A 23328-nucleotide genomic window follows, 5' to 3' on the forward strand; every position below is an offset into this window, starting at 1 on the left:
GACCGTCCGTGGATGACCTTGGAAGTTGAGCACTTATCGTACTACCACATATCCATTCATGGGGTGGATAAACCGAATACCCTCTAGTTCTAATCGTTGATGCACGGTCCTAGATGCGTGGCCGCAGGGCTTTGTAGAGAGGCTTAGGGGTGTCCCCGGTGGACCTAGGTAACTCTCCGCGCAAGTTAGGTGTGATGTTCAACGGTTACAACTTGTCGGGAAAGGTTGATACGAGTACCCCCTCACCCCACGTGATCGGTTGGGTGAGTCGCATGGTCCTTGTATCGTGTGGGTAAAGATGTACACCCTTGCAAGGTTAATGAATCAATTCGAATTGCCGCGCTCTCGGTTATGAGCGAGCTCTTTATCCTACGAAATCTTCATAGAAGTTTTGGTCGAATGGTTGGTGACATGTTACGTTCCCTCTTGTTGATGCTTAGGATTTGAGTTATCTAATTAACTAAAATTTGAGGTGTATTGGGCAAGCTAATTAAAATGCTAGGAGGCTGATGGTGGAATTAGGGAGCTTATGCTTAATTAATTTACTTAACCCTAAAGCTTTTCTTGTGAGCCTTCATATGCATTTTTCTTGATCTATTTATTCGCGTAAGTCTTGCGAGTACCTTTGTACTCATGTTGCTTTATTATATTAAGTGGCAGGTGAGCTGGAAGTGGTGTTTGGCCATTTCTACCCCGCCGAACCCGGCGCGGGCGAGGAATAGGCCAATATGGTCAATGATGTCCTTGAGCAAGACGCCATTAATATTATCTATCGTTATATTTTCCGCTGCGTATCGTATTTGGGGTTATCATGATAAACATTAAGCTTTATGGTTCTTATCTCTTCTATGTTATTGTGAGCCCGAAGCTTGTATCCTTTATTGAACCTTAAATTTTAGATTTGAAACTTTCCCTTATGTCATTGTTGTAATGGTTAATGGCTTAACTTTGTATTAAAAATTGATCTTTGTGGATCAATGGTGATGTATGAGCTTGTGACGGTACGTGCATATGCGTGATCTTGGGCATGTGTTGGAGCATATACCGGGACTACCGGGTTTAATATTATTTTCGGTGAAAAGTTAAGTTGGTTCTTGGGAATTTAGATGTGGGTTAATCCGTGGCGCGTTATTGGTGCGAGCGCGAGTTAACTATTATGAATAATAAGAACCGACGGTTTCAATTAAAATAATATTAAATTGGACGGTTCTCGCACGCCACCCGCGCGCACGCCGTCCGCTTCCGCCGCCGTCTCCCGGCTCTGTGGCGGGTGGAGATGGACGCGGGCACTGTGGCAAGGGGTGGACGGTATTTCATTTACCGTCCACCCCAGAGGTGAGGTATCTGGAGCCGTCCGATCTACAACCCTCGGTCACGATTTGAAGCAGGCCAGACCATAGCAGAGGAGACGAACCGTACGCCGCGCCATGGGCCATGGCCGTGCGCCCCCGCGCAGCCGCTGAAATCACAATTGTACACCTTCCTAAAGCCCAAGAGGCCCACTCTCTCCAAAGCCCACGACAAACCAACGGCACCACTCGACTCATCTGCCGACCAAATTATCCACACGCTCTGCCTCCCACTCCCCCGAGCTCGCCCCACACGCCGCGGCGGAGCACCGTCGCCGCCGCCATGGCCTCCACGTCGACCTTCCTCTCACTGCGCCTCCTCACCCCATCCCCCGCCCACGCAGCTTCTTCCCCTTTCCTCCAGCTGCCCCTGCTCCGGCAGGCGCGGGGCGGGGCGCCGTCCTCGGCTCTGGTGGCACGGGCGGCGCCGGGGGCTCCGTCGCCGCTGTTCAACCCCAGGGGAGACCCTTTCCTGTCTACCCTCGCGGCTGCCTCACCGGAGGACCTTGCGGCCGCCGCTGGTGGCGAGCGCCGCGGCGAGGACCACCTGCCGTTCCTCGAGATCTTCCAGAACGCCAAGCTCATGGCCACGCCCGCGCAGGTGAGGGTTCCGCGCTTGTTTGGGCTGGGACACGAAGCTGCTGTTATCTGATATATGATGCAGGTCTCTGCAAAGGGTAATAAACGATAGCTCGGGTATGAGGCGCTGATGCTCGTTCGAGTACTTACTAGATTCTAGAAGCAAATTAAGAATGCTTTAGCGGTCTGTTTTGCTTGTTTCGTAAGATTGTAATCGTACATGTGAAGCAACATACTTATCTGCTCAGCTATGTTTCAGCATCAGCTGACATTCTAAATTAGGTTGGGTATTTGCCAATAGTTCCAAAAGGTCTTATTGAGAAGTATAAACTTATCCACATGAAGATATCAATCGTGTTATATACAGTATGAACCTTACCACTAGTTTTTTCATGTGTACCTTTGGTTCTGAAATGGTTGTGATGCACAATATTCGCTATATGCATCTTGATCTTTGGAGTTTGTAGTAAATTATGAGCCACAATTTACTTATATAATCTCTCACCTCTGCTTCAAAATTGACAGGTGGAGCGTTCTAGCAGTTCTTACAGTCAACACAGACCTAGAAGGCCTCCACCAGATTTGCCTTCATTGCTTCTTCATGGTCGAATTGTTTATATTGGAATGCCGGTATGAATTTGCACCGTGGTTCTCACTTCTCAGTAGGAACCTTTTTGTTCATATCATTTCATTTCTTTGCATCTGCCGCTTCCAAAGACAACAAACTTTACGGTGCTCTATTAGACTGGTTAAACAATCTGACTCAGTGCCAAATTCTGAGCTGTAAAACCAAAAAAAAGGAACCTTGGCTGCACCTGACAGTACATCATTATGACCAATTATAGTTCATAGTTTGAACTTTACCTCATTCCACACTCACCATATAAGCAAGGGAAAGTGTGGTGCCATGGGCAAAAAAACTGGTCACTAGTAATCATCAACAGTGTTTTCTCATTCCATACCATCATTTTGTATTACAACAAGATGTTATTTGTTAAGGGTTGTTTATATTACTTAATTAGGTGTCAAAGGTTCAGATTGGTACCAGCATAAATCTGGCAGCATGCTAAGAAACCCTTTGTGATAGATTACTTGCCACTGCCACTAAAAGGCCGCTGTTGTTTGGTTTGTGTTGAAACCAACCCTGCCAAAATTGGGCAAGCCCCAAGAAGTTTGGCAGTTGGCACCTATTTGAATTGTTGGCGGTGGCTACCAAAGTTTTGGCAAGCTCAACTCCTCAGTCGTACCGTATACATTTTCTTGTCAAACTTTGGCCAATGAATTAAGATCTGTGATTCTGTGCTACCTTCACCAACCCTACTGGCATGCATTTCAACACATGAATCAGTGGTGTGGATATGATAGCGACCATATGTCTAACATATGCTTATAACTATTTTTCGCCTGTGCTTCATTCATCAGAGTGGATACTTCTGATATCTGAGTACATATGTCTTGTTGCATATTTCTACCATATTGTTCTGACTAGTAACTCGTACAAGGAAACATTTGCTTCACATAGTTCACATTGGGATATTGGGCGCATACCTTCAGTTCGATACTTTGACAAAAAAAGATGTTATTTTTCTATTTTCACTTTTAGCTCAGCTCTAGTTCACATCTGATAAGCATGTCCAGTGTTTTGTCATTGCTGCAGAAGAACCTTGCTTATCTTCAAATCAATTGCTAAAGGTCTCTGATTTTGATGGTCGGACAAATTCTGTTTTCAGTGTACATCTACTCATTCTATTATAAGTTTATAACAATTTTTCTTCAATATTAAACAAATTGATATGTTTATAATGCAAAAGTTCTATGCAGTATGCTGTAAGAGTAGGATGGATAATTCTTTCAGCCTATTCCATAACCTCACATTATTGTCTTCTTTTGTTGCTTTCTAGTTGGTGCCAGCAGTGACTGAGCTTGTTGTTGCCCAGTTGATGTACCTTGAATGGATGAACAGTAAAGAGCCTGTTTATATATACATCAACTCAACAGGAACAGCTCGTGATGATGGTGAACCGGTAAGCAAAATTGTTAAGTTGGTGACTTGCTCTCAAGTTTCTCTATTGTTGTGGTTAATTACCTGTACACTACAGCTTATTCATGTAAATGGGATGAACTATGAGGTCTCAATGAGCATTTACTCATTGTTATGATAGTTGAATTGTCCTTTAATGTTCTTGTCTACATTTGTCAGGTCGGGATGGAGAGTGAAGGTTTTGCAATCTACGATGCAATGATGCGTATGAAAGCTGAGGTGCTATACATTTACTATCTGCAGCTCATTAGTTCAATATTAATCATCTGGTACAGAGTGTCATGCACTAAAAATCTCCTTGAAAATTTTTACTGTCTGCGAAGAACATATAGTACTTTTTTAAGAAAAGTTTTACCATGCATTCGATATTGGAGCTTCGTAGTGTCTTGTTTGGTAGAGATTAGTAGTAGTCTAGTGGGTAGCCTTTTGATCATTTGTTTGAGCTGGTTGGAGCATGCAAAGATGAACTAATTCACTCTTCTTTATGCATTATTTGTTCAACAAGAGAGTGGTCATAAACCCAAAACACGAATTGTTCACATGCCTCTGTGCACACATGGCCACTTGCTTTGCTTTAAAATTCATGACACAGAGGGTAGGTTTAAAGAATCATGTGGTAGGTGTGAAAATCAGGGGTTGGATGTATATGAGAAGGGAGGAATGAATGATCAAGATAAGCCATGTATGCACATATACATGTGGGCTTGCATTTCCCATAAACCCTTGGTTTGCACTGGGAAATGACATTTGAACTAGGCATATCCCTGTTTTTATCAATGCAAGATTAGGATGAGGTGTTAGTAGCAAATGAGCTTACAATATTTACAGTTTTAATTTTTTCAAACTTTATCTATTTTCTCTATATATACTTCTCCTGATGAAGTTACTGTTTTTATTGTACAGATCCACACACTTTGTATAGGAGCTGCAGCAGGTCATGCTTGTCTTGTGCTTGCGGCTGGAAAGAAAGGCAAACGCTATATGTTCCCTCATGCCAAAGGTATTAACATGTCCACTTCCACATCTGTTGGGTTTGTTGAGAAATGCTCTCTTTTGCTGGTCATTTCCTGCTATTTTTTGAAATTATGCTTGCATATCAGCTATGATTCAGCAACCTCGTATTCCTTCGTATGGGATGATGCAAGCATCGGATGTTATTATTCGAGCTAAGGAGGTATGGGCTGTGATTTTTGTTTCTTATTAGCTTGCTTTATTGAATGCTATTTCCTATTCTAGTGTATGCTAATCATGTATGTATCCATACGACCATACATTCAATTTACGCATGATTACTTTTATTACTTACAGCTTTTTGAAAGGTGAATGCTTTTTTTTAATCATAACCTAATCTTTACGTTCTTATTTGCTTTTTGTAGGTCGTGCACAACAGGAACACATTGGTCAAACTTTTAGCAAGGCACACAGGAAATGTATGTATAGCTTGTTGTGTATTTCTTATGCTATTCTGTATCTGTATTACTGTATGTTTCTGTCAGTTGGGACATAATTATGTTTTGTAACAGCCGCCAGAGAAAATAGACAAGGTAATGAGAGGACCGTTTTACATGGACTCCTTGAAGGCAAAGGAGTTTGGGGTCATTGACAAGGTAATCTTATTTCTTTGTCAGTTATTTCTCTAACTATTCATCTTCTTCTAGTTCTTGGCATGTCTGAAATGTGGACGGATATTTGTTAGTTGTTGTTTAGGCAGCATTACACATTTGCATAATATAGAATCATAATTCACTTTTTTCCCTATCAGAAGACAAGCCTCCAATTGCCTATTGGCTGTATGTGCTAAAACCCTTCAAGATTCTTGGTCTTTCCAAATGGTTAGATTCTTAAGGTTGTGTGATTGTCAGATCCTTTGGCGCGGTCAGGAGAAGTACATGTCTGACATGCTCTCCCCAGATGAGTGGGACAAAGTTGCCGGAGTCAGACGCCCTGATCTAATGTGATGTTGTACACTGGAACATTAGTACTTAGTAAGTTTTTTTCACTGCTGAGAAGATGCCATTATTATATGAGTCTCCATTTCAATACAATTTGCATTCCATGGACCTGGGTTGTGAATATTTATTGACTTCTGTTTTGACGTTGTGCAGGTTAGGCTCAAAGCTTGCAGGGGGAGGTAACAATTGTTGCTGAACAATAATGTTTGATTGTCGATGGTGACAGTCGGTAAGAGCCAAGGGAAACTTGTCTTACTAGATAAGTGTAGATTAGAGCATGGGCCATCAAAATATCGTGTGTGGTGTCTGGATGAGAGCTAGCACGAGCTTTCCATGAAGTTATTCTTGTTCCTCTCACCAGTTCTTGGCCAGATTTTGGTATTTAATGTTAGTATATATAGTTCACATATTTTTGGATCGACCCAAAGGTTGAACTAGCCAATCTCATAGTATTATGAGCACGAGATGACGGTGGGAATGGGATACGTTATCCTTGAAATTTCCATGGCCACAATGCCCTTATGATCTGGACTTCTGCGAATCCGATGTACGAGTCATGTGACCTGCAATCATCAGCACACTTGGTTTCCGCTAATTCTTTTTCTCTTGAGCTCGGCTGGATACTTCTTTCTTTAATTTTTTTTGGCTAAGTTAGATGTGTTCCTTGAACCTTTCCACGTTGTCTTGTGCAAGCTACAAGGCTCGCTCGCAGCTGTTTCTTGACGAGTGACAGGTAACGTCATGGCTTTGCAGCTTGTCTTTGTTGAAAGGAGTCTGTTGTTGATCCGAGTTGTTGCATTATTGGCGGTCCAAGGGAGCACGCTTTCACGCGAGCTACCTGGTGAGCCGGCTGGCCTTTGGGCATGCGGAGGGGCCTTCCTTCCCCAAGTTGCAGCAAAATCAGAGACAGGTTCAGGCCTAACTTGCGACACTGACGCAGAGAGGGGCAAGCTGAGCTAGTGCTGGTTGCTGCTGTTGGTGTTGGGTGTGACCGTGGCTTCTGTTTCCGGCAACGCCAGGGATACCGTCTCCCGGCGGACGCTTTCCGCAACGCCCATAGAAGCAAGTTTTGCGGCACACACACGGACAAAAGTAAACAAATTTGGCTATGAAGGAAAAGCCAAATTTCTTTATCCTTGTCACTATATGCGAAGACACACTGAAAAAAAATTTAAATGGCAAACTGATGCTATCCGGAGCCGGCCGGAGCTCTCACAGACAGGCTCTAAGCTAAGATTACATTTTGTGGCGTCAAAGTGAAAAACATCGTGGACTCAAACATATTTTTCTTTACAATTCTTTACAAACCCATCCTATATGTATATATATATTCTTCGAGGCTTAGATCTTCCATTTTCTCCAGCTCTAGACAAGCGTTCGAGCGCAGTCGGCTCGGGTTTCACACTAGGGATGTGCCATAATGTTCAGAGTGGTGTGCTGTCACATACAAAAGCTGTTGGTGGGCCGTAGGGGTGCCTTTCAGCCTTGTGTGCAGCCTTCAGTATATGCACATATTTAGAATATGGTTCAGAGCGTGCGTAAGCTCAGATGTTACAACTTATACTTAAATGGTTGATGTAAAAAAAAAATAAGTACTCTTTATTGGCTCACATTGCCCGTTGAAGTGGGGGAGGACCCACAACAAAAATTGCTCGTCAAAGTGAAATAAGAAACGGAATGAAAAAAGGAAAACAAAATTAAAACTTTACCTAGGATGTGGGCTGGTGTGCTAGCGCAACGTGTTCGGTTGCTTGTTGGCCTTGATCGGCAAAGCATTTTGTGAACATTCTACTATTCATCTATTCTAAGTTCACTTAATGTGCAGCGTCGTAGAGCATATACAATATATGGACTCATAGATGAATGCTTAAACAGAGAACAAAAAGCCACATCAAGAAGCATCTAAAAAACAGTCTATCTTCCAATGGCTTTACTATGTGCTATACCTAGATATAATAATATATATATCGCTTATATATATGTAGAATTTGGAAAAAAAACCGAAATAACTAGTAATTTAGGACAGAGGAAATAAAAAACTAAGCGCCCGTTACCGATCTCTTCTGCACTTGTTTGAAGCGCCGAACTCATTATAGGCATTAGCTAGGCTTTGCATGCTCCACCGTGGCATGGGAATGCATGGCATCCTTTCAGGCTGACCCGTTTTACTTTCCAATCCGAGGGAAATCGACAATATCACCAAAAACATCTGAATCAACATGACGTACGTGTCCTCGTCCTTAGCGATTAGCGAACACGAACCGGCCTATGGATGGACATAAAGCTAAGTGTGCCCATACCTCAGCCGTGAAAACCACAAAACACAAGCATAACATCGGAGCTGCCATCAAGAGCACGTTGAATTCAGTAGTGGTGAGTGGTGACTGGAGCACACACCGCACATGTACATGTACCTTTCAGCATGCTTGGAGGTAACATGCCATCTCCTTGTCAAAATGGAAATAAGCTGACCAAGGAAACCAAATTCTAGAAACGAATTAGACGACCTCATCGTGGGATGAACGATCGAAATAGTTCTCGTGTTACAAATCAGAAAAGAAAAGGTTTGCTTCACCCCAATGTTTCGTCCGAACCTTCTTCCCCAGTCTTGAGATTTCCCTATTTTCAATCTTGTGCCACATCCTAGATCTCACAACAAGGTAGCCCTAGCTAGCCACCGGAGCTGGAGGCCTTGACGAAGCATGCGTACCTGCTGCTCACTCGCTGCCGTGCTGATCGGGTGGGCCGGGAGAAGTTCCAGAGGATCAGGATAGAGGTCAGGGATAGAAATTCATTTCCGTATCAGGATATTGATCTTGCACTAAAATCTCAGACAGGGAGGTGAAACGAAAGAAGTTGGAGCCCAATTCTACACCTCTCCACCTGAAACAAGTCGGTTCGTGCCCTGCTACGAAATCCGGGGGGAGGGGGAGCCAAGACGCGACGCGATCCCATCTCCTGTAGGCAGCTGTCCTTTCGGGTCTCCTGGGCAAATTGCACGAGGCCGCCCCTATCGACTGGACAGCACAGTCTCACCTGTCGCGGCGCCACCGTGCGATTGGTGGTCGCGGCGGCCGCCTTATTATTATATTCCGCCTCGGCCCCCCACGCTAATGCCATACTAATCCAACGAATCCTTCGGTTTTGTATTCTTCTCCGTTTCCTTTCGTCTTCCTCCTCGCCTCTCTCGCTCGCTCTCGCGTCCCCCACCGCCCCCCTCGCGTGTTCTCGCGTCGCCGTCGGAGATATGGTGGAGACGAGGCGGAGCGCCGCGGCGAAGCGCCCCGCGGCGGCGGCGGCGGCGGCCGAGGAGGAGGAGGAGAAGGGCGTGGCGGAGTCGCCGGCGCCGGCGGCGGCGGATGGTGAGGGCACGGGGGACGGGGTCGCGTCGTCGTCGCAGCCCCCGAAGCGAGCCAAGGTCCAGATCTCCCCCCGCCCCCACGTGCGTGCGGGGGCTTTTGGGTCTCGGGGTTCTGGCCTCCGGTATTGATCTGGTTGGTTCTCGTTGTTTGTTGTTGTGGCCGCTTCGGTGGCGGTAGGTTGCGGGCGCGGAGGCGGATATCGCGAAGCCGTCGGCGGCCGAGGCTGGGGCGGCCGCTGCCGGCGCCGTGGCGGGGCCGCTGCCGGACACGGCTGGGCTGCAGGCGCTGACCGGCGCCATGGACAAGCTGGAGGCCCTCCTGAGGTCCAGGGAGGCGCAATCCAACTCGGCCGGTACGAGCCTTCTCCCTCCGATGCGCCCAGCGCGGGTCCTGGTTGGGGCCCTCGGGTATGAATATGATGACCTCAGGTATGAATATGATGAGTGTACCTGTTGGCGCAGGGCATAAGCGGGGTGCCAATGACAAGGATTTATCAGCGAAGATAAAGAAAGCCAAGGATTTGAAGGATTTGTCGGAGAAGATGGCGGGGATGTTGAATAAGCGCCAGGTTGCGGCCACCAGCAGGCGGCAGGAGCCCTGGTGCAGGCTGATTTCCCAATATGCATCGGTGCGCCTTTTCCCATGTTCTTTCACTTTTCTTTCAATCAGTACAACTCATGACCTATCTCCAGTTGGTTTGGATCAGACCCTAGTTGCCAAGAACTGCATGCTAATTGTTCTGTGTATAACTACTAAAAACCTCATCTTCTAAATCAGAATATGTGATAGGACTATACCAACCTTTTACACTATTACCTTTGTGCTCCCAACTCTTCAAATCTTAAACAAGGAAGCATCCTCAAACTCTAATTCATTTGCAATGTACACTTTTATGTCTAACGAACCTAATCGCGGAAAGGTAATTTCATATGTAAATCATCTTACAGCCAATGTTATTATGTTCTAAAGCAAAGTCACCACAGGGCTGACTTTCCAACTAGTATACAGTGTTCAGTGCATGCAGTGTGCTACTCCCTCCATTCTCTTTTGATAGTCCTATTTCACTTTGACACAATGAACAAGGAAAACAACCTTATTTATCATATAATAAATGCAACACGGACTTTTTAGTTGGTCCTCCAATGTTTAACTGGGAACTCCTCGTTACTAGTGCTATTTATTGCCATAGCTCACCCCAATAGCAAATAGGACTATCATTTGTGAACATTTGAGTTTTTAAAATAGGACTATCAAAAGAGAATGGAGGGAGTAATTTTTAGTCATAGTTAAGCACACATATGTGTTGTACAGCATTGAATCAAGAGGATAACAAGATGAGTAAGTATTCAGTTTGTTAGTCACTAGCACAGTGCCCATGCATTGCTACGAGTAATATAAATTTTACCAGGACCTACATGAGACCACCAACATTGTGCTCTTTCACTCCGTGTACAGGCCGTGCCGTGACCGCGTGAAGTATTGATTGTCCGGGTTCCAATTGCGATTCCGATTGATTTGTCCGGGTTCCGATTAGGATTCCGATTGACGGACCAAGGAATCATTGCTTGGTTTAGAAATAGAAGAGATAGAGACTTGTCTTGGGCCCAACATTTAGTTCTTGTATGGGAGCAACAACAAGCCACTTGTTCAATGACCCACGATGAGTCGCATCGCCCTAGTTAATAATTGGTCACTCGGGCCAGTTAAATGATCAACATTTAGTTCTTGTATTGCAGCAACAACAAGCAACTTGTTCCTAACAAAACGAAATAAGCCTTGTAAGAAAAAGTCACATAGCAATTGGTCACTCGGGTCAGTTAAATGAAACCCTGGAGGGAGTATATTCTGGCCATCGAATGACCCTTGATCATTTAACAAGTTACATAGCAATTCAAATCTCAAGCTGTATGTCATAAGAAACTGTTTGCATTTTGTGTTTGGTTTTTCTTTATTTGCTAGGTTATATGTGATGTGATGGTTGGCTAGAGTATTTGGGAAATTTTAACATTCCATTGTTTGTGTTTGTGTGTATGCTGTTTAAGCTTGTCCTTCAGTGAGTTAACTAACTCTGTTATTGCTCTTAGGTGCAGCTAAAATGATTGAAAGGTTTCATCAGACTGATGGCTCTTTATTTAATTTATTGGTTTTCCACAGCTCCCTACCCTTCCGATTTATGGATCGCATTTCACTATTGGTCATGGAGCGCATCATGATTTGAGACTGGGCGAGTCATCCACTGCCTCACCTGTTTGTAGACTGAAGCAGGCTAAGGTATTGTGAAGTTTTTTGTCCTTCCCTCCATTTGTACTCATTATATTGTTTCCATTCTAACATCTTGTATTAGCGAGGTGCACTCCTTGAAATCTTTGACTCCAAAGTTGTTCGTGTAAACGGGAAAGCTCTGGACAAGGCTGCCAAAGTTACCTTGAATGGGGGAGATGAAATTATCTTTCGTTCGCCCGTGAGGCATGCTTATGTATCCTTTTCTATTGCCTACTGCTTTATCTAACAAATAAGTTATGTTTGTAGCTAACCACAGATGAAGAAGCATGGTTTATATTAGATTTGTTTGTTATAGATATAATGTATAAATAACTGTTAGACAAGAAACATTTGGCATTGAAGGTCCTTAATGTGTGGTAGATATTTGAGCAACTTCAGCAGGAGAAATCAAGCGCTTCAGCATTATCCTCTACTTGCAGTAGCATTCAGCAGGGGCAACATTCACATTTCAAAGATGTCCAGGATCATTTATCATCTAAAGGTCGCAAAGTATCAACCTTTTACTTTGGAAAAGGCCGGTCTTCATTGATTCCTAGTGGTGAGACTGATTTATATTTGTCATCTTTGCGTCTTTGAAACTTTTACTTGCTAGCCTTTACATTTGTCAAACTTCTTTTTAAACTTTTACTTGCTAGCTCTGAGCTGTTAAGTTCACAGTTGTTTGGATGATCACATATGCAGGATAGTCGAAACATAGTGCCTTTTCTCTGTCTTATTCTTCTCCTTTCATGCTTACCGACCAGTATTTTTTGTTTGTATTTGATTAACATTTCGTTATTTAAACACTATTGCAGGATCATCAACAGACCCAGTTCTACTTAATTTATGTAAAACAATGGATGAGCGGAGCCAGTTTAACTCTGAAGATAATATATCTTTTGGTCGGTCGCAACTACTGAAGGAGGATTTGGTAAACGCAATGGTTGATCCGAGTAACATCTCTGAGTCATTTGATAGTTGCCCCTATTATCTAAGGTAAGCATGCATTCAGCAATCTCATTGTCTCATGTGAGTGTCGTTTCTGATTCGTTGTAACCGGTTTGGCTAAGAGACATGATACTAGTCTTCCCTGCATAGGGGCATTGAGTTGGTGAATAATGTGTCATGTGCGCATCATAATTTGCACTCTTGACAAGATGGTTGGTCATTCAGCACTTATGTTTTAATCTTGCGTAGTTTTTATCGTTTCTTCTTGGAAGTCATATGCCTATACCTGAAAATTGCACAGCCAATATATTCTGAATTATCTTTGTAATGATGTTCTGTTTGGGACTACAAGTGCAACTTGTAGATTTTAGTTCCTTTTTGTTTGAGTTGCCTTTTCTCTTTAGGAAATGACAAAAAATCGTACACTCAACTCATGGCTCCATTCTATTTCACACAATTGGCTTCCCCAATCCTGTATTTCATTTATAGAAAATATTTTGTGGACAGTTATTTCATTGTGCACTGAGCTCTGAGCTTATTCCAATTCCTTTAGGCATCTGAAATTTATAAGTGTAATGCTCAAAATTATAGTTGTACTTAGCATCGTTCTGCAACTGCTGGTCATGGCAGCAGACTAGTAGTAGCTTACTGTCTATTGTCTGATTTATTTTTGATTTAGGATGCGGACATTATTCTAGATATTAATAAATTATATATAATGGAAATAAAAATAATCAAAATCACAATGATATATAGTTTGCTTTTGATGATAAATCTACAAGATTGTCCTCATGTGATATGTCTAAATACTTTGTGTTAGCATGGTAATTTGGGGCTTGGTTAGGACGGCCCTGTGGGCCTTAGGCGCGTGGTTGCACCTGCCATAGGCGGTGCACCCGGCCTTTCCTTGTGATGATAGGGTTGCTTGATAAGCAAGGATCTCGTGATTGGTTCTGATTCTATAAGCCATCATGTTAGGGTTCCTTGCCTATATATGTGTATGAGGATTGCCTCTCCATAATCAATCTATTATCTCCTGGCCATATACGCTTTCACTTTGATATTAGAACTTTACTGTTTATACTCTAGGACTAACCTTTTTCCAGTCTTTAAGTTCGACGGGTGATTCTCCACTTATTAAGAATTGTTTTCTAATAACTATTCTTTTCCTCACAGCGAGCATAGCAAATGTGCTCTCCTGTCATCAGCATATGTACATTTAGAATGCAAGAACTACTTCAAGTTTACAAAAGATATATCTTCTCTTAGCCAAAGAGTGCTGCTATCTGGCCCAACAGGTATATATGTGTAAACTTTGTATGTTATTGCAGCTTTAAATCCCACAATTCTTGTGACTATTTTTTTATTTCTCTTTTTTATTAAGTGTGGTAACTTATGTTTCTACAGGAACTGAGATCTATCAAGAATATCTGGTGAAAGCACTTGCGAAGTATTTTGGTGCTAGATTGCTCACGGTGGATTCTTCCATGCTGTTTGGTGTAAGACCCTGAACATTTACCTCTGTTTTTTTCTCTGTGTTCCACTTCTTATGACAATAACTAGTATGTTTCCAAGGTTTTAACTGCTATATTTTTCGTATCTGACCATTCTATCTATGCATCAGTCTTTCTCATCTTCATCTATTTCATTTTAAAAACAAAAAACTTGCTTTGAATATGCACTCTAAGAGTACTTTGGATATTTGCTTGTATTTGGCGCTCATTTATATTTTGTTGTTCAGGGGCAGGCTTCCAAGGAATCAGAGCCATACAAAAAAGGTGAGAACATTGATATTATGTGACTTTGAATGCTGAGCTGAAGTTTAAGTTACTTCAGTTAGAATTTCAGCAATCTCCTTTTAGTTTTAATGCATTCTTATGGACTTGCATTTTATCCACAACACTGACCAGTGTACCAGTGGAAATGCAGGGAATAGCTGATTGAATTTTTGTGTTTGTCCGCAAACTAGCTTAGTAGATGCAGTGATAAGGTTCTAATGTTTTGCTATGGTTATCTAAATGGCTTTGTTCTTATCACTATTTTTTTTTCAGGTGACAGAGTGAGGTACATTGGTTCGTTACAGAGAGCAGGCATTATTCTTGAAGGACACAGGTCCAACTCGCTGCCTATTGATTCTATATGTGCTTATCACAATGTTAATAAGCCATTTATTTTAAATGAAATTGCCTGAGTTCAAATGTTATTGACAAGTAGAAGAAAAAGGGGTTATCGTTTTATCTGATTTAGTTGTCTGGCATATGACTTGTGAGACTTATAATTTGTGTGGTTAGCAAAGATATGGGTCACTTTGTTGCTGAATCAAATAAACTTTCTTATTGTTCATCTTACAACTATTTTGATCTATTAATATCTGCTTCTGTTTTTTTGTTAAATTGTTCAATCTGCAGCCCTCCAGATTTTGGTTCACAGGGTGAAATATGTCTTCCTTTTGAAGAAAATAGATTATCGAAGGTTGGTGTAAGGTTTGATAAGCAAATTCAAGGAGGTAATGATCTTGGAGGCAATTGTGAAGCTGATCATGGTTTATTTTGTCCAGGTTAGTACTTTGCTGATTTCTTGAATAAATGATGTTACTTATGCAGCTATGCCCAATTGGTTCATGGTTATTGCCACACTTCAATTGTTTAGATAATGTTTCTACCTGTTGCTTTTCCAGTTGATTCGTTATGCCCTGATAGTCCAGGATGGGAAGTTAGATCCAAACATCCATTTGATGTGATAGTTGAGGTATTTAACAGTTGTGTTTGGTTTTTTCCAGGGTTTGTTATTTATTATACTATTTTGGCTTTCCTTACACTTACTGTGCTTGTTGTACAGTTTATCTCTGAAGAAGTTCAGCATGGCCCTTTAATCCTTTTTCTGAAGGACACAGAAAAAATTTGTGGGAATAATGACTCCTACCATGGTCTGAAGAGCAAGCTTAAGCATTTTCCAGCCGGTGCTTTTATTATTGGATCTCAAATCCAGCCTGACAATCGCAAAGAAAAGGTACATTTTGTAATTTCAACAATACTAGACTGGATGCTTCATGTAAGCCTGCCATGTTGTTTACTTAATACTTGTACCTAACAAAGTGCAAGCTCCGTGTTGCAGGCAAATGCCAGTTCTCTTTTTCTTTCAAAGTTCCCGTACAGCCAGGCTATACTTGACCTTGCATTACAGGTAACTTTTGATTATACTAACATTCCCTCCATTCAAAATAGTTGGCATTCTGGACTTGGCATGGTTCTTATATTTTTAATCCAATACAATCCAATCAAGTTGTGAGATTATATCCATTCAAAAGTAGTTGGCGTTCTGAACTGTGCATGGTTCTTATATTTTTAATCCTGTACAGTCCATAAAGTTGCGAGATTACATAAGTTCTTTTAAAAGAAAACTCCACATATTATTTTTGTGTTTTCAAACTAAATATTTGAATAAAATACCAGTAGTCAAAGTTTCAAAAGTTTGAACGGATTTGTTCATAACATCTAGCATTTGTTACTGGGGGCAGTATTTCGTTAGTTTTATAAGGTTTCTGATGAACCATCTACTTCTACCAATTTAGTTATGATCTTATGCTTCTGTATGGGTACTGTATGATCACTGACTAGTCTGGGTTATGTGTTATGACCAGAATGCATTATGCATGACCATTTGTTGGTTTACTATGCATTATGCATGACCATTTGTTGGTTTACTAGTCTTACAATCTAAGTACTGTTTCGTACCATCAGATGTCAAAACTACATTTTTTCCCATGTCGTACTCAAACAATCATTTTTGCACTCCCTGCTTAGGGTTTATATTCTTATTTTTCAGTCGTCTTCTCTATCTTCCACTGATTTTTACTGTTAAACTAGAGGTGCAGTATTGTTATTTTCACTAATCATATGTTGTCCACTTTATTGGTGCATTTTCTTGTTACAACCTAATGTAAGGAAATGCAGGACATTGATGCGATAAATGATAAAAGTAAAGAAGCTTCAAAGGCATTGAAGCATCTAACCAAACTTTTCCCAAATAAAGTGACGCTCCAGGCACCACAAGTATGTTATTTGGACGTACTTCCAAAAGGATGATTAATTTAAAGTAGCTCTTCTGGCATTTATTTTGAATATATGCGGGACAAATGTTACAGGATGAAATGGAGCTTTCACGGTGGAACAAGATGTTAAACCGAGATATCGAAGTTCTTAAAGGAAATGCCAACATCTCAAAAATACGCTCTGTAAGTATTTGTGCTAAAACCAATTGCTTATTTAAATTATGTATGCATTATCTATTTGTTAACATTTATGAATTCGAGTAATTTGTGATTTACATGGTTGTTCTAGGCAATGCACAACAGTTTCTTTCATGGGTTTGGACATAAATCTTATGTTATTATCTGTGTGTTATAATAAAATACAGTATATCTGTGAGCTACCCTTCGGTCATGAATACTTGACATATGAATAGGATTCGGTCAATTTTTGAATCATAGGTGTAGATTTGTCTTGAAAAGTACTTAACCACATCATCAATTTATTAGAAAAGTACACCATAGCCTCATTGGTTTGTTAGATATATCCTGATATAAAATAATGGTCAAAGTTGCACCTAAGACACTACAAAAATAAAAAATGTAAAATACTGTTGACCTGAGGGATTAGTCCAATGTGTTATATTTTTTCTTTGCCGATTTGTGTTGTACATGTGCAAGCTCTATTAACTCCATGGACCAGAGGAATTTGACTTTTCTTAATGGTATACTTGACTGAGGAAGATCCTATTTTGAAGTGCATATTTATAGATATGTAACAGAGCTTGACTCTAGCTGCACCTTGGACTTGTTACTGCATCGAACTTGTCATATTATTAGCTCAACTTATCCTTTGGCCATTGCTTTCAGTTTCTAACGAAGATTGGATTGGAATGCGCTGACCTTGAGGCGATATTGGTTAAGGATCGCATTCTTACAAATGAGTGTGAGTGTCATTTTATATTCATGTTGATGAAATATATCAAATTTGCCCAATGTCATGATGGCCTCATTGTTATTTTTCAGGTATTGATAAAATAATTGGTTTTGCTTTGAGCCATCAACTTAAGAGCTGTGCAATTCCAGACCCTTCAAGTAGTGTGCAGTTTACCCTATCCAGTGAAAGGTTGCAGATCTTATCTATTGCTTCAGCAGCTTGTCTATAATTATTTCATCCGCACAAAAATGTTTATTGTTCTGTTATTTACATTGCAGCCTTAAACATGGAGTTGACATGTTGGAAAGTATCCAATCAGGCTCGAAGAGCAGCTCTAAAAGGAAATCTCTCAAGGTTGCCACTCTTCTGATATATTACGTCCAGCTCAGTTTCTATTGCAACTGTAACTGTAACCACCCAGCAAAAAAATACGAAACATCAAACTATTTCTGACCATGTTGGTCTTTCAAAACTTGTATTGCATACAGCTTACTGTTCTTGTCTCTAACATTGTCAGGATATTGCTACGGAAAACGAATTTGAAAAGAGGCTCCTTGCTGATGTTATCCCTCCACATGAAATTGGTGTTACCTTCGAGGACATCGGAGCTTTGGAGAGTGTCAAGGATACTCTGAAGGAGTTAGTGATGCTTCCATTGCAAAGACCTGAACTTTTCAACCGAGGACAACTTATGAAGGTAGATAGTTGGATACTACTCATTATATTTAGCTGCACTATTTATGAGCAACTTTTTTGAATGATTCTTTTTTCTGTAAAGCTTCTATATATTACACTACTTTTCCATCTTGTTGGCTTGAATCAGACAATCCAATCCTTGCTAAAAATTAACAAATGAGGCAAATTTGACCATGTCTCACAACTTTTAACCCATTTGTGGTGGGACAGTTAAAACTGACATTTTTAATCATCCTGTGACCTTCATTTTAGCATGTATCAGATGAACCTAACAAATGCTGCGTTGTACGTACCAAGTTGGATTGAAAAAAAAAAGGAATAGCAAATGCTTTTTCTTGCATGTTACTTATTGCCAATTATTTTTCTGTTGGTTATGGGGGAATGTTTTTATAATATCAAGCTTTTTTTATGTTAGGCCAGCAATTCTGGAACACTAAGATAATAGCAAGCTGACTTTTATTTTTTGTTTGTATTACACCAGCCATGTAAAGGAATTTTGCTTTTTGGCCCTCCTGGTACGGGAAAGACGATGCTTGCTAAGGCTGTGGCAACTGAGGCTGGTGCTAACTTCATAAACATATCGATGTCGAGCATCTCTTCAAAGGTACTAATCATCAGATAGCCTGCTATGTTTCTTTTGGGGAAATTTTGAGTATCTGCATTATTGCATCTAAATCACCAATTTTCCAGTGGCTTGGTGAAGGAGAAAAATTCGTGAAAGCTGTGTTTTCATTGGCAAGTAAAATCGCTCCAAGTGTGATTTTTCTGGACGAAGTAAGTATGTTCTGTTAAACAACACTTTTGACTGATTTCTACTGTATCAGAGGGCACCATCTCTATAGTTCGCTACTTCACTGTCAATACCATAGTGGTGCATGCTTTCCTGCTTATCTTCTGCCCTTTTTTTTTTAGGTTGATGGCATGTTGGGAAGGCGTGAGAACCCTGGAGAGCATGAAGCCATGCGTAAGATGAAAAATGAGTTTATGGTGAACTGGGATGGTCTAAGAACAAAGGAGAAAGAACGTGTATTAGTACTTGCTGCAACTAACCGGCCATTTGATCTTGATGAGGCTGTTGTTAGGAGGCTTCCCAGGAGGTGAATACCAATATTTTATAATCTAATAGAACATCTGTAAATAGTTTGTTAGCTGCAGAGTCTTATTGGGCAATGTTTTTTCTAGGTTGATGGTGAATTTGCCAGATGCATCAAATAGGAGAAAAATTCTTAGTGTAATACTAGCCAAGGAAGATTTGGCAGATGATGTTGATCTTGAAGTTATAGCTAACTTGACAGAAGGGTACTCAGGTAGTGATCTCAAGGTATGTTACTACAAATGTTACGAATTTCTTATCATACTTATTCTTAAAATCAAATATTTATTGCTGTCTGCAATTAATTTTCAGAATCTGTGTGTTACTGCTGCTCATCGTCCTATTAGAGAGATTCTTGAAAAGGAGAAGAAGGTTTGTTTTAACCACTTGCATTTATGTAGTTTTTTCCTTTCTCTTGTGGTCTCTAGTCCTTCAGGTTCTGATATATCAAAAGTAATAAAATCAACATAACATTTGGTACTGGTGGAGTGGTGGTGTCTGGTATACACTGATGGATGCTTTGCTTCATATGAAATGAGTTCATGTGCATTGTCCACCTGCAGGAGAGAGCAGCAGCAGAAGCAGCAAATAGACCATTGCCTCCATCCCACTCGAGCAATGATGTGCGCGCATTAAGAATAAGTGATTTCACACATGCACATGAACAGGTATATCCTCATTTTTGTTGGTTCATTTATTTTTGCACTAGTATGTGCTTCTGTCACTAGTAATGCTTTATTATGATGAAATGTTGCTCCCTCTGTTTCAAAATGTAAGTCGTTTTAGTTTTGCCTATAGTCAAACTACTTTAACTTTGACCAAGTTTATAGAAAAATGCACCAGCATCAACAATTCAAATCAGTTTTGTTAAAATCCTTGTTCGTGCATTTATTTGGTATCGTGGATGTTTTAACATGTTTTTCTAAAAATTTGGTTAAAGTTAGGAAATTTGACTTAGGACAAAACTAAAGCGACCGGCGTTTGGAATGGAGTACTACAATGACGATACGGATTTATGAACCAGTGTGTTATATTCTACTGAAGCAATGAGTAGGGATGGAATACATGACTGCTCCTTTTTTGATAAAGAAATGTAGTATCACAGTTTTCTTAAGAGAGAATAGAGCACATAACCTTGCTTAATCACCTTAAGGGTTTGTGGTGCATTTCAATCTCTTCTCTGCTCTCAAAGCTGTTCCGATGGTTCGTTGTCTACGTTAGTAGCATATTGAGATATGAAATATCCTGGAGCAGTCACATTTGAACTAGTAACATTGCTCACAACACATGTGGTGTCTTTCCTGTAGGTCTGCGCGAGTGTTTCCTCAGATTCCATTAACATGAACGAGCTTGTGCAATGGAATGATCTCTACGGGGACGGGGGATCAAGGAAAAAGACAACACTAAGCTATTTTATGTAGCTGATGTTGCGCATATTTCATGAGCCATGGTGCAAAGCAACAAAGGTTGGAGGCTAAATGTTGTGCAGGTCAGCGCAGTTCGAAAACAGCTGTTAGAGAGCCATCCATATCAAGATAATAGAATCGACGGTTCAGGTGGAGCACAATGGCGAAAGTACATACCTGGTTGCTGCCTTCACGCTGACCATGCATCATGGATTTAGAGACCAGCTGGTCTGGTTTGTAGTAGGCCTGCTGCTGTTTTGACTGCAGCGGATCTCCATCAGAAAAGAAAAGAAGAACTAAAAATAGAACGCATTTGTTGTACTCAGTCCCCTTGAAGCCTGGAGATGACCTAGGGGTCTGGCTTGGCCCACCATTTTCCATAAAAAGAATCATTATTTAGATTGTAAGATGTAGAGCCTGTGCAAGTGTACAGTATGAGCATCAGGCCTATTAACTTATCGTTGCGGTTAGCGTCTAATTCAATTTATTAATTAATTACTGTAGAATCGTTCTGTATATGGATTTAGCTTTTTGAGGATAAGAGTGTAATCGACCTATCGAAGACACTCTTAATCTACCATCATAGTAAATTTGTTAATCCAGGTAGCCTGGTCAACATGAATTGTGCTCAGTTGGAGCCTGGCAGCTTCACTTGTTTGCAAATTATGGCTCTGGCTGATGGCTACGGCAGCGTTCTGGATATCTTCGCATTATCCCGTCGGTCCATGCTTTTTGTTAGACGGACTCCGTTTTTGTTGCTGGCAATTGTCTGGGGGAAAGAAAAAACAAACCAACAGTTGCGACAGAACGAGAGCATGAGCGAAGGGTTTCGTTTGGTTCGGGGACACACCCCTCGGGCCTTTTAAATTTGCAAATGCTAACCCAATAATTCTAGAAAAATGGAGCTGCCAGAATTAACCGACATGCCAAAGTCGTCGCTGCAAGCTAGTTTGATCATCTCCATCCATTTGTACAGCGAACTGAATAACTGCAGGACCAATCCTCCAAAAAGAAGTACCAAAATAAACAAGACTTATCTCTGATTAAGAGGCTAATTACACATAATCACTCTCCTGTCATACTGTATAGTTAGTAGCGATTGAGAGCGGTCTCCTCTTATCTCTGATTGGGAGGTCGAAACGCAGAACAAAACCGATGGGGAGCGGTCTCCTCTTCTGCATATACACTGTAGTTAGTAGCGTTCATCCAGCTGAATGATCATCTTCTCGATCGGTGCCTCACATGGCGCGGTTGATGAGGCCATGCACGAGCACGAGCCCCATGATGATGGACCGGTCCACGCCGGGCTCCACCGCCAGGGTCAGCACGTCGGCGCCCAGCGCCACCCCCGCGGCCGTCGTCTTCCGCTTCACCTCGGCCACGGCGAGCCCCGTGGCGCCGTCCACGATCCGGGCGCCGCGAGACAACGCGATCCTCCCGTCGTCCATCCTGTAGCGCACGGTCGCCGCCGCGTCGAGGCCGGCGCCGTCGCCACTGAGCTCGCAGGTGCAGCGCGACGGCCCGCGCCACGCCCACGCCCTGGCCACCTTGAACCACGGCCGCCGCCGCAGTTCCTGCTCCTGGTCGCTCCACCTGTACCCCTCCCACCTCCTCCCGAACCCAAGCTTCTGCACGCCACCAGATCGAAGAAGAACCAAAAGATCAAGCTCGCGCGCCAGATCAGATTAGCTAGCTAGCAGTTCGTGGAGACTAATAATTCATTCTCTACAGTTTCTAATTAAGGTTTTTAATTACGACGATGTGCGTGATAGAGGTCAATAATCGCTTATTGTTACCTTCTTGAGTATCTGGAGGACGACGTTGCCGGCGAGGTCCATGAGGCAGACGTCGGCGGCGCGGCGGGCGCCGTAGTTGTCGACGCGGTAGACGATGCTCCCGGCGGAGTCGTAGACGGTGCAGCCGCTGCCGTTGAGCACCAGCGACTTCATCCAGATGGTGAACACCTCCGGCTGCTCGCTTCCCGCCAGCTGGGACCGCGCCGCCGCCGCCGCTGGCTGATCAGAGGCGGCGGCGGGCCCCTGCGTCGCGGAGTGCACCCTCACCATCGCCCTCCACAGCTTGAAGCTGCTGCGACACATCGACCGCACCTTCACAACTACTAATTAAACGCGACTGTATTGTAACACACCACTTGTAAGTTGTAACAGCTGATTGCTACGCCGGGCGCCTTTGCAACTATTTGTATATGTACAAAAGCAGGGGAGCTAGGAAGAGAGTTTTTGCGCTTTGCATACGCACGCTTACTAAACTGCTTGCGCGCTTGATTAAAGTGTAGTTGCAAGAGATGACGACGACACACACGTACGTTCCATCAGAAGTTAAATAGCGTGTTCTTTTTGGGTAGCTAGGGGATCGCTCTCAATCTCATTGGGGGTTCAGATTAAACAAACATACCTGAGTTACCGCATCTGATTAGGCTTTCTTGGTTCCATGCTTATCAAGTTGGCTCGCGCAATCTCGTTGGCTGATGAGCCGGACGCAGAAAACGACCGCTGTGCATGCATCGGCCGGGACGGACAAGAGGCAAATGGAACCTGGATGCACAAGCCTTTGAAAATTGCCGCCCTCTCTTCAGTTTTTCTGAAGAACAGCACAGTGTGATCTGATGCGTTCAAAAGCCCAAGACACGCTTTATTTGCATGCTTCCCGTCTTCT

At 42.2% G+C, this 23328-nt stretch overlaps 3 protein-coding genes across 5 annotated transcripts; 2 read left to right on the forward strand and 1 right to left on the reverse strand.

Annotated features, from left to right (window-relative positions):
• Window positions 1-1516: 1516 nt before the first annotated feature.
• Window positions 1517-6516, forward strand: LOC112877414 (ATP-dependent Clp protease proteolytic subunit-related protein 3, chloroplastic). Of its 2 annotated transcripts, XM_025941717.1 has the most exons (10): window positions 1522-1950; window positions 2454-2558; window positions 3830-3952; window positions 4129-4188; window positions 4873-4969; window positions 5070-5143; window positions 5346-5399; window positions 5493-5576; window positions 5832-5954; window positions 6075-6516. In XM_025941717.1, the coding sequence occupies exons 1-9, from the start codon at window positions 1633-1635 to the stop codon at window positions 5925-5927; spliced, it is 1011 nt and encodes a 336-aa protein (XP_025797502.1). In that variant the 5' UTR covers window positions 1522-1632; the 3' UTR covers window positions 5928-5954; window positions 6075-6516. The 2 variants fall into 2 exon arrangements, with proteins under 2 accessions (XP_025797503.1, XP_025797502.1); XM_025941718.1 differs by lacking the exons at window positions 5832-5954; window positions 6075-6516 and adding an exon at window positions 5732-5789 and having other exon boundaries at window positions 1517-1950.
• A 2521-nt stretch (window positions 6517-9037) lies between these two features.
• On the forward strand, window positions 9038-21270 carry LOC112873794. 2 transcript variants are annotated; one of them, XM_025936850.1, is made up of 28 exons: window positions 9038-9339; window positions 9461-9635; window positions 9745-9911; window positions 11438-11554; window positions 11628-11759; window positions 11927-12104; window positions 12361-12541; window positions 13670-13791; window positions 13901-13992; window positions 14235-14271; window positions 14545-14605; window positions 14902-15050; window positions 15171-15241; window positions 15332-15502; window positions 15608-15676; window positions 16447-16545; window positions 16638-16727; window positions 17391-17466; window positions 17547-17646; window positions 17736-17811; window positions 17975-18154; window positions 18635-18757; window positions 18844-18927; window positions 19066-19250; window positions 19336-19474; window positions 19559-19618; window positions 19810-19914; window positions 20554-21270. In XM_025936850.1, exons 1-28 carry the CDS (start codon window positions 9169-9171, stop codon window positions 20665-20667), a joined length of 3324 nt encoding a protein of 1107 aa, XP_025792635.1. In that variant the 5' UTR covers window positions 9038-9168; the 3' UTR covers window positions 20668-21270. The 2 variants fall into 2 exon arrangements, with proteins under 2 accessions (XP_025792635.1, XP_025792636.1); XM_025936851.1 differs by having other exon boundaries at window positions 14545-14557.
• Window positions 21271-21633: 363 nt separating this feature from the next.
• Window positions 21634-22939, reverse strand: LOC112873795 (protein LURP-one-related 11-like). Its single transcript, XM_025936852.1, has 2 exons — window positions 22449-22939; window positions 21634-22280 (listed from the first exon to the last, which is right to left on the reverse strand). The coding sequence occupies exons 1-2, from the start codon at window positions 22749-22751 to the stop codon at window positions 21891-21893; spliced, it is 693 nt and encodes a 230-aa protein (XP_025792637.1). The 5' UTR covers window positions 22752-22939; the 3' UTR covers window positions 21634-21890.
• Window positions 22940-23328: the final 389 nt, after the last annotated feature.

The sequence above is a fragment of the Panicum hallii genome, chromosome 9 (assembly GCF_002211085.1).
Source record: "Panicum hallii strain FIL2 chromosome 9, PHallii_v3.1, whole genome shotgun sequence".
Lineage (NCBI taxonomy): Eukaryota > Viridiplantae > Streptophyta > Magnoliopsida > Poales > Poaceae > Panicum > Panicum hallii.

Coding starts and splice junctions, on each gene's coding strand:
- LOC112877414 (XM_025941717.1), top strand. CDS start 1,633: ATGGCCTCCACGTCGACCTTCCTCTCACTGCGCCTCCTCACCCCATCC. Junction 4,970..5,069: donor TATGTTCCCTCATGCCAAAG/GTATTAACATGT, acceptor CTTGCATATCAG/CTATGATTCAGCAACCTCGT. Junction 5,144..5,345: donor TTATTATTCGAGCTAAGGAG/GTATGGGCTGTG, acceptor TGCTTTTTGTAG/GTCGTGCACAACAGGAACAC.
- LOC112873794 (XM_025936850.1), top strand. CDS start 9,169: ATGGTGGAGACGAGGCGGAGCGCCGCGGCGAAGCGCCCCGCGGCGGCG. Junction 18,155..18,634: donor ACCGAGGACAACTTATGAAG/GTAGATAGTTGG, acceptor GTATTACACCAG/CCATGTAAAGGAATTTTGCT. Junction 18,928..19,065: donor GTGTGATTTTTCTGGACGAA/GTAAGTATGTTC, acceptor TTTTTTTTTTAG/GTTGATGGCATGTTGGGAAG.
- LOC112873795 (XM_025936852.1), bottom strand. CDS start 22,751: ATGTGTCGCAGCAGCTTCAAGCTGTGGAGGGCGATGGTGAGGGTGCAC. Junction 22,281..22,448: donor TCCTCCAGATACTCAAGAAG/GTAACAATAAGC, acceptor GGTGGCGTGCAG/AAGCTTGGGTTCGGGAGGAG.